Source organism: Vulpes vulpes, chromosome 14, assembly GCF_048418805.1.
Source record: "Vulpes vulpes isolate BD-2025 chromosome 14, VulVul3, whole genome shotgun sequence".
Taxonomy (NCBI): Eukaryota; Metazoa; Chordata; class Mammalia; order Carnivora; family Canidae; genus Vulpes; species Vulpes vulpes.
The window spans coordinates 71316709-71331571 of NC_132793.1; the positions used below are offsets into that span (position 1 = coordinate 71316709).

General features: G+C 42.2%; 1 protein-coding gene across 2 annotated transcripts in view; it reads left to right on the plus strand.

The window, feature by feature from the left end:
- The first annotated feature begins 480 nt into the window (after nucleotides 1-480).
- The window catches only part of EDIL3 (EGF like repeats and discoidin domains 3), a 388297-nt gene continuing 373914 nt past the window's right edge, over nucleotides 481-14863 (plus strand). Inside the window, exon 1 of one of the 2 annotated variants that reach the window (XM_072736863.1) lies at nucleotides 481-1014. In XM_072736863.1, coding sequence (XP_072592964.1) covers nucleotides 948-1014 — 67 coding nt within the window. In that variant the 5' untranslated portion in view covers nucleotides 481-947. The remainder of the gene's footprint in view (nucleotides 1015-14863) is intronic. The other variant, XM_072736862.1, reaches the window with a different exon arrangement.

A 14863-nucleotide genomic window follows, 5' to 3' on the forward strand; every position in this document is an offset into this window, starting at 1 on the left:
CGGTCTTAGCTGATTAGGGTCTGGCTGTTAGGGACTGGGCGGCATTTTTATTTATTTATTATTATTATTATTATTATTATTATTATTATTATCATTATTATTTTGAGAATCAGGGCAATTCGCTTTGCAGGGTTTCCTTTCTCACGCAGCTCCGCGCCCCAAGATTCACTTTTCAAAAATCTCCTAACTTATTTTTTTCCCCCTGGCTCTGCTGACAACGGGACTTCGCGGGGGGCCCGGGGGGTGGCATCTTTACGGCGGTGAATTGTGAAGTCGGAGCTGGAACCGGGACTCGCCGGCACGGAGGGGCTTCCCTGAACCCCGGAGCCCCAGGCGCGCGCGGGGAAGGTACAGGCGCCCTGGGAACTTCAGAGGCGGTGGCAGGTGCCGGGGTGTGGCAGCAGTGGTCTCCCTCTCGTCTTCCAGCAGAAGGAGCCACGAGAGAGGGAGGGGAGAGGGAGGGGGGGAGGGAGGCGAGGGCGGCGAGCGGACGGCCGCGGAGGGGGCCGGGGGCGGGGGAGGCGGGCGCGCCCGGCAGCCCAGGCCCGCGCTCGCCGCCGCTGACAGCACGCGGGGCGCCCGGCCGCTCGCTCCCCGGCGCCCGCCGCATTGTTCTCGGGTCTCCGGGTCGGGAGCCGCAGCCGCGGCGGCCAGAGCGCAGGGGCCGGGCGCGCATCCCCGCCGTCCCCGCCGCCCCCGCCGCGGGAGCCCCGCCCGCCCGCCCGCCTCGGCCCGGACCCACCCGCCGCGGAGGCCGAGCCCGCCCGCAGCTCCGCCGAGCTCGCCCGCCTCCCGGCGCCCGCGGCCGCCACTCTCCTCTCCCGCCGTGTGTGGCAGGAGCGCCGCGGGCGCGCAGCGTCCCCCGGACTCCCCGCGGCGGCCCGCGCCGGCGACCCTGCCCTCCGCCGCGCCCCCTGGCCGGCCGGTCGCGTCCCGGAGCCCGCACCATGAAGCGCTCGGCGGCCGCCTGGCTCCTGATCGGGCTCGGCCTGGGTGTCCCCCAGCTGTGCAGAGGTGAGCGGCGGGGCCGGGCCGGGGTGCGGGCCGGGCTGGGGTCCCCCGGGGCCGCCGCGCCGGGGGGCGGCGCGGAGGAGGCGGCGCCCCCGGGGCCGCGGGAAAGTGCTGCAAAGTCGGCGCGGAGTGCGTGGGGCGAGCGGGGACCGGGCGCCGGGCGGCGGGGAGGCGGCGGGGAGCGCGGGCGCTGCGGGCGGTGGTGCTCGCCGCGGCGGCGGGCGGGGCCCCGGCGGGGCCGAGCGGGGAGCGGGCAGCGGGCAGCGGGCAGCGGGGAGCGGGTCCCCCAGGCGGCGGCCGGGCGGTCCCCCCGGCTCCCCGCTGCCCGCCCGAGCAGGGCGCACGCGCTGCGGCGACGGCACAGCCGCCCGGGACCCCGCCCGTCCTCTGCCCTCCCCGGGCTCCGAGCCGGGCTCGCCGCGCCCTCGGGGCACCTGCCTAAGTCTTGGCAACCGAGGACCTTGCGGTGCGAGCCGCCCCCGCTCCCCCGCCCGAGAGCAGAAAAGTTGTGAGAGCTGGTCTGCTCGTGCTTTTCCGTGACTCGGGCGCAATCCTCCAGCCTGCAAAAAAAATTAAAAAAAAAAAAAATGACAGGACTCCGGCGGGCCCCCCGCTGAGCCGGACGGACGCATCTGAGGTCCTTGCGAGGGGCTGGCTCGGCAGCACGAGCCCTTGTCCCGCCCGCGTCGCCGCGCGGCCGGGGCTGGGGTGGGCCCGGGGAGGGGGCTGGAGGGGGCCCCGCGCCCCTGAGGCGCCCACGGAGAGGTCCGAGGGGGAGGCCGCCGCCCGCAGGCTGCTTGGAGCGGGGGGAGCTGAGCGCTGTACCGGGCTGTGCGTGCTGCGCCTCTAAGCCCGGAGAGTTGGGGCAGAAGCCCGCACTCGGGAGCGTTGGAAATCCACGCTGCGGGAGTGTCTGCTGCGCTCCGTGCGCGCCCGCAGCCGCGCTCCGGCCTGGGACAGCGGCCGCTCGGGGCCGCTCGGGGCCGCTCGGGGCCGCTCGGGGCCGCCGTCCGCGGTGCCCCGGGCGCCCCGGCTGCGCTGCCCGCCGCGATGCTCGGCCCCCGCCCCCCCGCCCCGCGTGGGCGCCTCGCGGGAACGGCGGGCCCTCCGGGTGCCGGGCGGGGCAGCCCCTCCGCAGAGGCTAAGGGGCGGCAGGGGCTTGCGGCGGCTCGGCCGGGTGCCCCCCCCCGGGTCCCCCTTTCTCCTCTCTCCCGTCCGCATTCCTCCGGCACTTGCATCCATCCCTTCGCAGGGTCGGCCCGGGGAGGGCTGCGGGCGCTGCCTCCCCCCCGCCCGTCCGCCCGCCCCTCGGCGCCTCCCTCCCCCGCCAAACCCGGGAACACACCTCCGCGGCTCGCACGCACCTACGCGGAGCCCCGCGGCCCCCTCCGCCCCCCCCCGAGCCGAGCGGGGGCGGCGGGGGGAGGAGGAGCTGCTGCGTCCCGCGCGCGGGGCGGGCGGCGGGGGCCTGGGCGCGGCGGCCTCGGCTCGCACCTGCCGCGGGGCGCTGCCGGGCCCCCCACTCCCGCCCCTGCCTGCACCGTAACCGGGCAGCGGTCTACTCCATATTCCCTCAGACGTTGCTCCTTTTTTTCTTTTTGTCTTTTTTTCTTTTTTCTTTTTCTTCCCCAAGCCGGCCTGCGGTTAGTGGGAAAAGGGGCTTTAGGAAAGAAATGGACCATTTTCCAGGAGCCCTTTTTTGTTCAACTTGCACCTTTCTAATGTCTTCTCCTTCAGCCCCGCAGAAGGCAGGGTGCAGCTCGTGTGACAGCTCCGAGCAATTAAACTTTGAGTAAACTTGCCGAGGCCAGTGTTAGCACAGAGGATGTCCCTTGCATCCCTCCTCCCCAGACATCGGTTCATCTAAATGTAGCCCTTTTAGAAACTGGTGTTTCCCTGCGTGGGATGCAGTTTACGCGCGGTAATGAGGGGGGCTCGGTGATTTCTTTTATTAGTCGTTTTTATTTTAAAATTAAACCAATGGATCAGTCAGATTGAATATTTTATTAACTCTTAAATTATTCATCGCTGTGGGTTGCTCTGAAAAATCCAATAACATGCATACAGTTGCAGCAAGCACGTGACATCTTATGCAATCTGTCCCTGTGCCTGCAGTTGGTGCCTGAAGTCTTTAAGCAAATGGCACTGTCTAAAAATGTCTAGACATGTCCTAAATACTATGAATCATTGGCATTTGAATTTCCTTTTTTTAATCAATGGTGATTTTTAGTTATTCGACGTGAGGGTAAATTAGTACCTGAACAATCTCAAGATAATAAAAGTATGCTTCTATGATTAGTGTAGCAATATTCATACTGAAATAACAGGTTTTTGTGTTTTTAAAGATTTATTACACATTAATATCTTCATTACTTAAATTACATGACCATGAATTCTGGACTTTAAAAATACGTGCTGATTCAGGTGCCAGATGAAACGCCTAAAAGTTATTTTGGACTCTTGAGCTAAAATTAATAAAGTGAAGAGAAAGTATCCTGATCTGACAGTTGGACACTAATGCAAAATCTTGGCCATCCCATTCACTCAGTGGTGATACAGCACACGCTCCCCCCCCCCCCCCCCCCCGCTGTGTTCCTGAAAAAGTTGTTTTGATTTTTTTTGAAATGTTTCCTTAGAATTGAAATGTATTTTGTTTTAAATATGCATATGGTTTGGGAAAACATTTATAATAAAAATTAATGGTTAAAACATTGAAAAGCTATATTCTTCCTTCTATGATCTTGAAGTTAGAAAGATCTTCAAAAACCAGGCAAATATATTTCACTTCTATACTCTTCTCTAAATTAAAGCTGTCTTGTATTTTTCTCAAAAACCTTTAGATCAGTGTTCATATGAAACATGTATTCAGGATCTAGGATATTTTTAGTAAATATTTTAATAAAGTTTGCTTTTATTGCCAGATACATGTGATTTTTTTTCCTTCTCACAAAATTATAGCAACATAAAGGGATAAAATGTACAGTATTAATATGAAATAGCTTGGTTACTCAAGATCATTACAAAATATAAGTTTGACACTTCTTAGAGTCTAAATTAGTGGCCCATACTTTTAATTTTACTGATACTAAAATAGATATTTTAATTAGATAATTTACTTTCAAGACTTTTAATTTTTTGAAGGGTTTTGCATAATGGGATGGACTGTATATTTCATCATTTGTGTACGATTTTAAAAAGCTGCTTGATATGAGAGTTTTATAAAGCCTAAAAAAAGTAATTCTGATATTTGTTGTTTCCTGAGTACACTTGTAGGTGCAATAGCTTTGAGTATGATATATGATGTAGTAGGTTCATCAGATTCTTGCCAAAACGACAACAAAAACCCCATAAAATGGTGCAGGCTTCAAAACTCAGTTCAAGACAGAGTAAATCATAATGAGTAGGTACTGAGAAATAAATCACAAATTTTGTAAATATGTAATTAATGGCATGACTTATCATAGCTAATCAATTTACTTTTTACATAGTTGAGTTTATTTCCTAAATATTTGTAAATTGGTATTATTAAGGAAAAAAATAGTAGAAAACCCAGACGAAGCCATTCCTACTATTCACTTACTTTTTTAAAGATTTTATTTATTTATTCATGAGAGACACAGAGAGAGAGAGAGGCAGAGACACAGGCAGAGGGAGAAGCAGGCTCCCTGCGGGGAGCCTGATGTGGGACTGGATCCTGGGATCCCCAGGTCATGCCCTGAGCCAAAGGCAGATGCTCAACCACTGAGCCACCCAGGCGTCCCCTACTATTCTATTCAATTCTTATCTGTGTTTTAAGGAAGAAGCCTGGCATGTTTTTTGTTTGTTTATTCATAGCCCATATCATGATTATAATATCAAAAACAAACTTGTATTTATATACAAAGAGTCGAGTGGTTGCCCATGTGAAGTAGAAAAAGTATTGACATTTTTTTTCATGGTTATGTGATAATGCTAGAAATCAAGTACCATAAATACTTAAACTGAAAAAATGACCACTTAGTTGTCACTGAAAATACCTCTAAAAAGTCTTTGATTTGGGGAAGTTGTTGGAGGGAAAAGTAGACAAGGATCACCTGTGCCCTTGCCAGCAGGTGTCAGGATAATCAATGGAGATCTTTTAAAGGAAAGATGGAAAAAATAAAAGAAGTAAACCAATAAAGGTGAGTCTTCAAACCCATGTAAACTGACTTTCTGCTCTGTGTGAAACTGATGTTATTAGTTAGTTTTCAGTGCTCCCCTGAGAAACAGAAGGAGGGTGAATTTTAAGAACCTACTGCTTTTACCACAGTTTTTAAACTTGGAAACAGTTACTCTAACTAACTGCCACAAACAAGCCCATGTCTTAGGTTGAACCATTATTTTTCAGAAGTCTCTTGAGTATCATCCAGAGAGATGCTATGAGGTACTTGTAGTGAAACAATTAATGCTGCAATGTTTGCATACATTTAAGCATACTCTCCATACCAGCTCTAAGTTTTATAAATGGAAAATTCTGTTATATTAATTTGCGTGGGTATATATTCAATTGTATATTTATACACATCTATAGTACTGGTAAGAGATGACTAGTTATCCTTTTCTCTCATGATGGTAAAGTATATGTTTCCTGGAGCTTGCAAGCTTGCAAGTATCTAAATAACATAAATCATGTGGTCAAAAGAGACTAAATGACATGATAAATAAAGTTTGTCATTACCCATTTTCTCCATTTATTAATTCTTATATATGTGTCTATTGTATATCAATAGCTTTTAGTGACCTGACATCATTTATTTATTTTTGATTGATCCTTAACTGATAACCATTCCTTGCAAATTAGTTCTAGCATCTGCTGATATAGCTCTTCAAACTGGGTTACAGATTCATCAATACCCCATTTCTACAGGTTCAGTTTCTTATACAGTCACTGACATAGAGCATTCATCTGGTGACATCCTTCCTGTGTCAGTCCTACTAAAATAAAAGTTATTTTCATTTCTTTCCGTCTTTATTTCTCCTCTTCCCCAACATTTCTCTGCTGGATGGCAACTAGGGCACCTAATCCATTATAAAATTCTGTCATTATTAAGAGATTGCAAATCTCCAAAACATCGTGGAATTTGCCATTTACTTTTGTGTGTGTGTGTGGGGGGGGGGCGGGGGGAACACAACATGATAATGTGTGAGGTTTAAAACGTAAATGGAGGGGATCCTCAGGTGGCTCAGTGGTTTAGGGCCACTTTCAGCCCAGGGCCTGATCCTGGGGTCCCAGGATCGAGTCCCGCGTCGGGCTCCCTGCATAGAGCCTGCTTCTCCCTCTACGTGTCTCTCTGCCTCTCTCTCTGTGTGTCTCTCATGAATAAATAAATAAAATCTTAAAAAAAAAACATAAATGGAAATAAGTTAGGATCTTAATTATGGAGCAACTTGAGATTTTATACCTTGATTCCATAAGAGTGTCCTGCCTGAAACTATCAACTGGACAATAATTTATAGCCATCCTACTTATAGAGAAGTCTCTTACTTTGCTTGTAGCACATAGCTGAGAAACTAGTAGAAAACATCAAAAACTCCTGACCACCTAAGAGAGAGAATACATTCAGTATTTAGATCATATAGAAAAGTTCGTTTCTCTTGGTGCTTAAGTTTCTGGGCTTTCTGTAAACAGGATACAAATAGTGAAAGGCATATGAGCTAATAGGTCAGTCTTTAATCAGAGCAAAAAACCATAGCAGCTATAAGACAGAAACGGGACTAAAAAAGCCTATGCAAAAGCAGTGGTACCGTATAGTGTAAAAAACCAGGGACATTTATGGGGGGAGGGGCTAAGTATCAAAACCAAAAGGCATTAGTGTGTCAAAGAATATTATAATAATTGGTGCTATTATTGGCCTTGCATCCTAGACAAAGACTCACTGCAATATATTCGACATTTGGGGATAGAAAGGCAGTAAAATGCATGCATCGTTGAAGAGATTTTGTCAAAAATATTTAAGCTTGGAAAACCTGCTTAATGGTGGAAGAGATGGATATTTGAAGAATTTCTTGTTTAATATTCTATTTTATCATCATTCCAGGGAATATGGTATTATACATTTTCTATTGATTCTTTTTCCCCTAAAATAGTGAATGAAAGTATTAGAAAATCTAGGACTCAATTTTGTACAAAAGAAGTAGACCTCAGAATGCAGATAAGATGTCTTGCAATTATTTGGTTATATTTTAGAAGAAAATATGTTGTTACTTTGTTTTTAAAACATGTATTATTATGGTGATAGTAACTGTGTGGGGTTAGTTCAACAACAGATTTAATAGTGCATGAAGCAGAATGGAGGATTTAAGTACAAGAATTTAAGTGAAGGCTTTTGAATGTGATTGTTACTATGGAGAAAGAAGATTGAGTCTATATCTTAGCTTTACTTTTTTCTCTTTTCTTAAACAAGTCTGCATCAGACTGATTGATATCTTTTAAGAGTAATTTAAGGTAGCATAACGGTCCATAAATGGGAAGGCTAGGGTTTTAATCTCATGCTAGATGACACTGTGTTGATTTGAAGCTAATCTATATCAATGCGGATAGGCCATCATGCATTCTTTAAGATTTTTGCTCGCTATTGGATAACATTTTTAATTTGAGGGATGCAGAATAATCCTCTTAAGGCTTTTCTTGCTGTACTGAGGTCAGGATGACCATTTACATTTTACTGATACCCAAGATTATATGAAGATAACCAGAGTAAGATGGGCTTATCATTCCAGAGCGGAAAAGAGTGGAAGAGTCAAATGGGAACACTGGAGAATATTTTTATTTGGAATAAATTGACAATTCCCTCCAGTTAATGTCTGCCACCTGTTGGCATCAGTCGTCCATCCACGCTCACATCTTTCATGCCTTTCTTTCTGCACGTATTCCTTTCCCTATACTAATTGAATTCTCCTTTTGTGTAGTTTATTCATCCTTTTTTCTTTCAATAGCTTAGTTTTGTAAACACTAACTTTCGAAATATTGGCTCTGGACAAGCAACAAGCAAAATACCATTCAAAATGTTTTAGAATTTATACCCTAGCTCTTGTTTTGCGTATAGTGCTTCCATACAGACAACACTTATAAGGGAGCTAGGCAAAACAATCCAACTAAACAACAACAAAGCCCCAGATAGATGCTCAATATACATTCAGATGAATAGAGCTATTCCTGCCTGGCCTTATCAGTGTTCCTCAAGAAGTACTCACACATTTTCAACAGCAGTTTGTCTTTTACAGAAAAAAAAAAAGTCAAAAGTAGTTTCAGAAGCTTTAAAAGCTTTGTTTCTTACTTAAATGTTTTCCTTACAATCTGTGTGGTAGAATGAGCATACTTTGGGAATACTTGTCAATGCTCCTGCAAAAGCATTGTTAAAAATATAGCATTAATGTACAGGATGATGTAAAGTGCTTTCTAGGGTGGCTGTCCATCTTCAATTAAAAGAAGAACTACCTCTAAGTGATAGATTTTTTTTTTGTTAAATACAAGGTTCTGACATTTCCAACTGACTATAGGTTTGACCCAGAAACAGTAATTTTTGAGGCAATAGTTTTTTTCCTTCTTCTCTTTACTCGGGGACTGCCACCAGTCAGATTAAGCATTTTGTTAGACAAGTTAACATGGACATTCATTCTGATACCTCTCTTAAGTATGGATAACAAGTCTAGTATTTATTGAGTTCATGCTATGTGTTCCACTGTTCTAAATACCGCTTCGATTTTTACAAGTCTTTGGGGGTGCAGATACCGTTATTGTTTACGTACAAAGGAGAAATCAGAAATACAGACGTTAAATCTTTCCCCAGATCACATAGCTACCAAACAGCTTGTTAGAATTAGAATCCAGGTTAAATCTGGAGCCTGCTTTCTTAACTACTAAAGCACGCCATTTCAATGAGTCACATGTCCTTTATATGGTGGAGATAGTTTGTGGAGATAGATTTTCTTATTTATAAAACACACACTTCATATCTCTTACTATTTAACTGGAAGATACTTGGAAAGGGTAAATTATATTTCTTCTTTTGGGACAATATTTTTAAAATTTTCTAATACAAGTTGGTAAAATATGATACCTCTTTTCACATTCAGAAATACAGGTTGGAGAGTTAATGTGTCTTTTAGAATCCTATATCACCAAGAAGAACAGCAAAGGTAGGGAAAAGAAGTACAACACTTGGGAAATGATTCAAAACTCATTTTTTTTTTCCTACAGTCTTGCCATTCAGTGTATTATGACATGAGATTTTACTCTTTTTTGGTTTTCTAGGATTCCATTGCTCATCTGCATGGTTTCGTTGTTACTCAATATGATATATAAGAGCATGCTTTCTCTACAATTTTCAGGTACATAATGTAGGACAAAGTGGTTTTAAAGGTTAACAAGGTTTTTATTTCTGCTAGCTTAATGAAAGTATTTAATTTGCCTCACATCCTGTCCTCATTTAATTTTATTTCTATGTAACCCCATTAAGAAACTTTAGCCAAACAAAAGCACTGAGTGGTCTCAAACCACATCAACTAGAAAATTTCCTGGTTTATTTTAACAATTATTTAACCAAAAGATGGTTTATTTTTTTAAAACAGTATTGGATTCACTTTCAACATTTTGCAAAATGTTGAAAATTAAACCATCTGAGATCACCTTATTAATAACACCGTGTTTATGTATATACTTAATAGTGTAAATAGAGCTCCACAGTATTATATTTATTCCCCAAGAATAATAAATAAAACAATAGGGTAAATTTCTTAGGTATTTCCCATCTTCATTCTATGGACCATAAGCAAAGAAGACATTCTTAATTTCTTTTAGCAGATAAGGAACCTGAGGTTCAAAAAGTCACATGATCTCTAATTCAAGCAATCAGTGAGTTTGAACTTGACTCCACACATTCTGATTCCAACATACTTTTTCCTCTTTTCTGCTATACCACTTTACTTGTGGTACATTTTTCTCAGTTCTTGGACTCACAAGATGAAAAGGAGGAGTTTGTGTACTATTGCTTTTTCAAAAACTATTCAAAACTGCCTTTCATTCTGACATGAACACTTTCTTGCCATCAGCCTACAACAGCTCCTTTCCTGTAGGGAGACTGTTAAATAACAGTCTGTGACTGTTAAATAACTAACCATCTTGACATCCTGAACTTTCTCAAAGAATCAGAACCCTTTTTCTTCTCTTCACGTTTGTCCGTTTGTCCTGTTAAAAATCTTTCATGCATGAATGAGCTAGTGACCCTTTCTACATTCTGGTAATGAACTTCCTGGAAGTTCCCAACACTAATGATTCCCATCTCCATTTTTAGGAACCTATTGGCAATGCTATTCAATAGACTTTCTCATCACATGATTGGCTCAGCTACCAGTACTTTTTTTTTTTTTTAGCTACCAGTACTTTAAATTTCTCAGACTTACTCTTACCAGAATTATCATTTTTCTACCTCTCTCTGCCTTTCATTCCCACAAACTCACTCTTGTCACTGCTGCAATTTGTGGTCTTTCTTATCTCACTTCTTTCCCAACCTTCTTTCTCTATCTGTGGTTTTCCATTTTCAGGGGTATTCAACTATTTTTAAATTTCTCGGCCCAGATGCTTTTACCATTTTTGCTTCATTAAGTCCCGAACTAGGTAGTTTTCAAAGTCTCATTCCCATCCCTGCAACTAAGAAAATTGGAGTGCTGTCAGAAGTTAGCACAACCCATTGGAAATCCTAGTATAACTGAAAGGTTGAGTTGAGGGTCGTAAATGGAATGAGCAAGAAATATAGAAAGTGTTTTATGAGAAGTATTATGGGGCACTGCAGAAATTGTATGGAAATTATAGTTAATTGATAATTATAAATTTTGGGGCAGAACCATATTGAACTATGAACTACTTCAACCATTCAGAACTATGTTTGAAGGATAGAAGACAGGATCATTAGAAGAAAACAGTCAAGGAATGTAAAAATCATTTATGCAGGTATTGAAAAAAGTTTTTCAAGAAGAAATGTTGGAGAGAATGACAGTGAACCAGGAACAGAAATCTTCAAGGAATAAGGGGACATAGTGCAGAGATTAAGAGATAACTATAATATGAGGGTAGTATTGAGGAATAGAGATCTGTTATATGAATTTTTTTTAAAGTGTTATTTATTTATTCATGAGAGACACATACAGAGAGCCAGCGACATAGGCAGAGGGACAAACAGACTCCCTGCAGGGAGCCTGATGTGGTACTCAATCCTGGACCCTGGGGTCAGGCCCTGAGTGAAAGGCAGATGCTCAACCACTGAGCCACCCCAGGCGTCCCTGTTACAGGAAATGAAAACTAGCTGGGGCTTTTTGTTTTTATTTTTGATTTTTGAGGGGAAGGAGAAAAAATGTTCAGGAAATTGCTTTGAGGAATGGGAAAGACTAATGCCGTATCTCACGGCTAGAAACTTTGGGAGAGAAAACAGTATCCAATTAAGAGGACTGTGGGTAAACAGTGACTCAGAGAAGAGCAGATTTCTTCTAGGCAGGAAGACAGTCTAATGGCCTAGTCCCAAGCATCATGCTCTTTGACAGTCCTTATCCTACAGCTTTTGACACGTTGAGATCATTCTAATAATTGATATATCTCACTAAGAGCACTGCCTTTAACCACATAAAATATGTTTTCATATGCAACAGCCCTTTTAAACCTCACAAGTGTCTAGGGGGCTATCGTTATCTTTATTGGCAGATGAGGATACAGATGAGAATAGGGTAAGTGGTGCACGCTCAAACTAGGCCTTACAGATCCAAGTCTAGGACTCACTTCACTATAATACAATTACAGAGGAAGACCTAAATCCAAGGAAAGATCCCTTCTAAATTTAAAGCACATCTGGGGGATAGGAAGATTTTACAGTTTTGCCCTGACCTACTTCGTCCTATCCGAATGGTCCTTGATGTATTTGAGGTCAGCATAGTTTAGGTTACTGGGAATGTCTCTGTCTGCTTGGTGGTCTTAATCCTTGCCCATATTGGATCATTTGTCCGAATGGTTCTAACTGGAAAACAACATTATTACTTGGGGAATATTTCCTTTGCCTTTTCAACATACTTAAAATTGTGCAACTTTGTACACAAAGAATTCTTTTTCCTCAAATTTACATGTTTCAAATATTTGTAAACCATAATGTTTCTTCTTTAGTTACTGACATGCTAAAGTTGTACACAGTTCTTCCTTTAATCTATCCTTGTAAGCCATTATTTTCATCATTTTAGTTTTTTCATTTGGAATCTGTTCAAGTAGCCTGCATATTTATTCAATAGGCTTGCCAAAAACTGAACAGAGAATTCCTGGGATGTGCCTTCCTAAAATAATGCCATATGCATTAGCCTGTCCTTTTTAGTTTTGCAAATACATTCTTAATTTTATTTTTTATTACTTATTTTTGCAAATATATTCTAAATTTTGGTCTATTGTTTTGCTAGTTATTTTTCTTTATCAAACTACTTTTTTCCAAATAAGCCATTTTTTTCATATTTTGTTATGCTTTTGCCCTCACTGGAATTTTACTTTTTTTTTTTTCATTTTTGTATGTAGTATAATGCTTGTTACTATCATATGGTATATTCTTTGCCCATAGAATCACAGAATAACCTAATTTCCAGCAAATTATATTATTATGCTATTTACTGCTATTTTTATATCATGTGGATATTGCTAAATTATAGTGCAAGTTCCTATCCTTAGCTTTTTTTTTTGTACTTATTTCCTTTTGGGTCTGTAAAATATTCATTATCTTTTCGAAACTACCATCTATCTGTATTTCTGTATTTTTTTTCTATTTCTGTATTCATTTCTAGCTATCTCTTTCTAAATGTTGCCATTTTCTGCTCCTGACCGTTTCCTCAACCTAAACTGCACAACCTCAGATAATCTCTCTGGTTGCTTTCTCCAAGTTACCCATGTTCCCTCTGACATATACACACAAAATAGTCCTATCATTATTCTCTATCACTATTTTAAAAAAATATGGCCCTTTAAAAAATCATAGCTATAAAATTACTTATTAGCTTATTTATTTCATTTCTTGTTTCCAATGTATTGTAAGCTCCATGTAGGCAGGAAAAACATTTTGTTCCGCAATGTGGATATCCAGCTCTAAACATGATGCCTCATGTATAGTAGGCACTCAGTATTTTGGCACTCCGTATTTGTTGGCTAAATTTACAGATACGTGGATGACTGAAAAACATGAATTAAAAAACTTCTGTTGGTGTATAAATCTTTCTCTGGTTGAAAAAAAAATGTGTTCCTTTGATAGACCCATTAGCTCATTTAATAAATTCTTATCTGCTTGGAGCACTGATGCATTGACCTGTGATTTATGGCACAAGTGATACACTTTGAGAAAGCAATAAATACTTTAGTAGTGGCAAACTCTAAGAGCAGACTAAATAAATGACCTACTTGTTTCCATAGCTGTCTAATTTATAAACACTTTAAAAGCAGGATTTGGGTTTTACCTTAAATTATCAAATTGCAATAAAATAGTTGTAATTGTATATGGAAGATAAACAGCAAGCTTTAGTTTGTCATTTTATTATCTGGGGGTGACAAGAAAAGTCTGCAACAAAATCCAAACACTTCTTGGTTTTAATTGTCTGGTGGAGGAGCTGTAGGTAGCCCTTTGATCTGCTAATTGTCCCAGTGCCTGGGGGATCACTCCCATAAGCTCCACTACCAATAACTTTCCTTCAACCATAACTTCTTTCCCTCCTCCCCCATGCAGTCACACCTGCTAAACCCAGATGTACTTGGCAGAGGGGAAAAGACAGCACCGGGGGAGCTGTGTCTACCCAGGAGCCAAGAGCCTCAGAAACAGCTCTATTTAGAGTTTTTTTGTGTGTGTGTAATGACAATCTTTATGTGACCACTGACTGCTGTTTAATCCCCTTTGGGCAACTATGCTTCTACCTTTCTTAAATGCCTCAGTTGTAAAACTATTTGTGTGCTTGTAACTCAGTAATTGTGTGTTTTCTACTGCTAGTCTGAAAGCTCTGAAAGTGTGTCTTTCTGAAGAGGGTAGACGATGTCAAAAGAGTGTGTAGAGTAAAACTTATAAAATCTAATGCTTTGCTCATTTTTATGTGATAAGAAAGAACATTTGGCTAAATTAATTCCTCTTCCCTAAAGTTTTAATTATTTTTGAGCCTATAAATATATAGCCATTGAACAAAAGCTATAATGGTGTCACTTGGTATCTATATTTAGAGACTTATTTTAATAAATATCTCAAAGTAATAGTTTTCTTTTTTTTTAAAGTAATAGTTTTCACCATAAAATTGATCATGCCACAGAGTCTTATAATTTATATCCAACAACTTTTTATTGAGCCCATATTGATGCCAAGAACTGTTTTGGGCGATAGAATCACAAGAGTAAATGAAACAGATGACAGTCCTTGCTCGCATAAGGCTTAAATTCTAATGAGTCAAATGAAGGGGATCAAAGAATATACAAAAGAAATTGTCTAGCAGGTTAAAAGGAGTGGGTAGAGATTTCAGGAATGGATTTCACCTTTATGTAGGGTGCTCACGTCAAGCCTCATTTTCCAAAAGCATTAAGGAAGTAAGATATATTAATATAAGCATGTTGTCTCAAGTTTCATTGATCTCTCTGTATTTATTATGTTTGTTATGTAACAGTTAAATTTATTTCGTAAAATGTATCCATATTTTCCTTCATGATTTCTGCTTTTGGCATCATATTTAAGTGCATAAGAATTGCTCTTTGCTTTTTCTAACAAATGATTAGCTCTGTGTCCCAACACAACTTACAAAAACTGTTAGAAAATGAAGCACACATCATATACTAAATTATCTGATAATT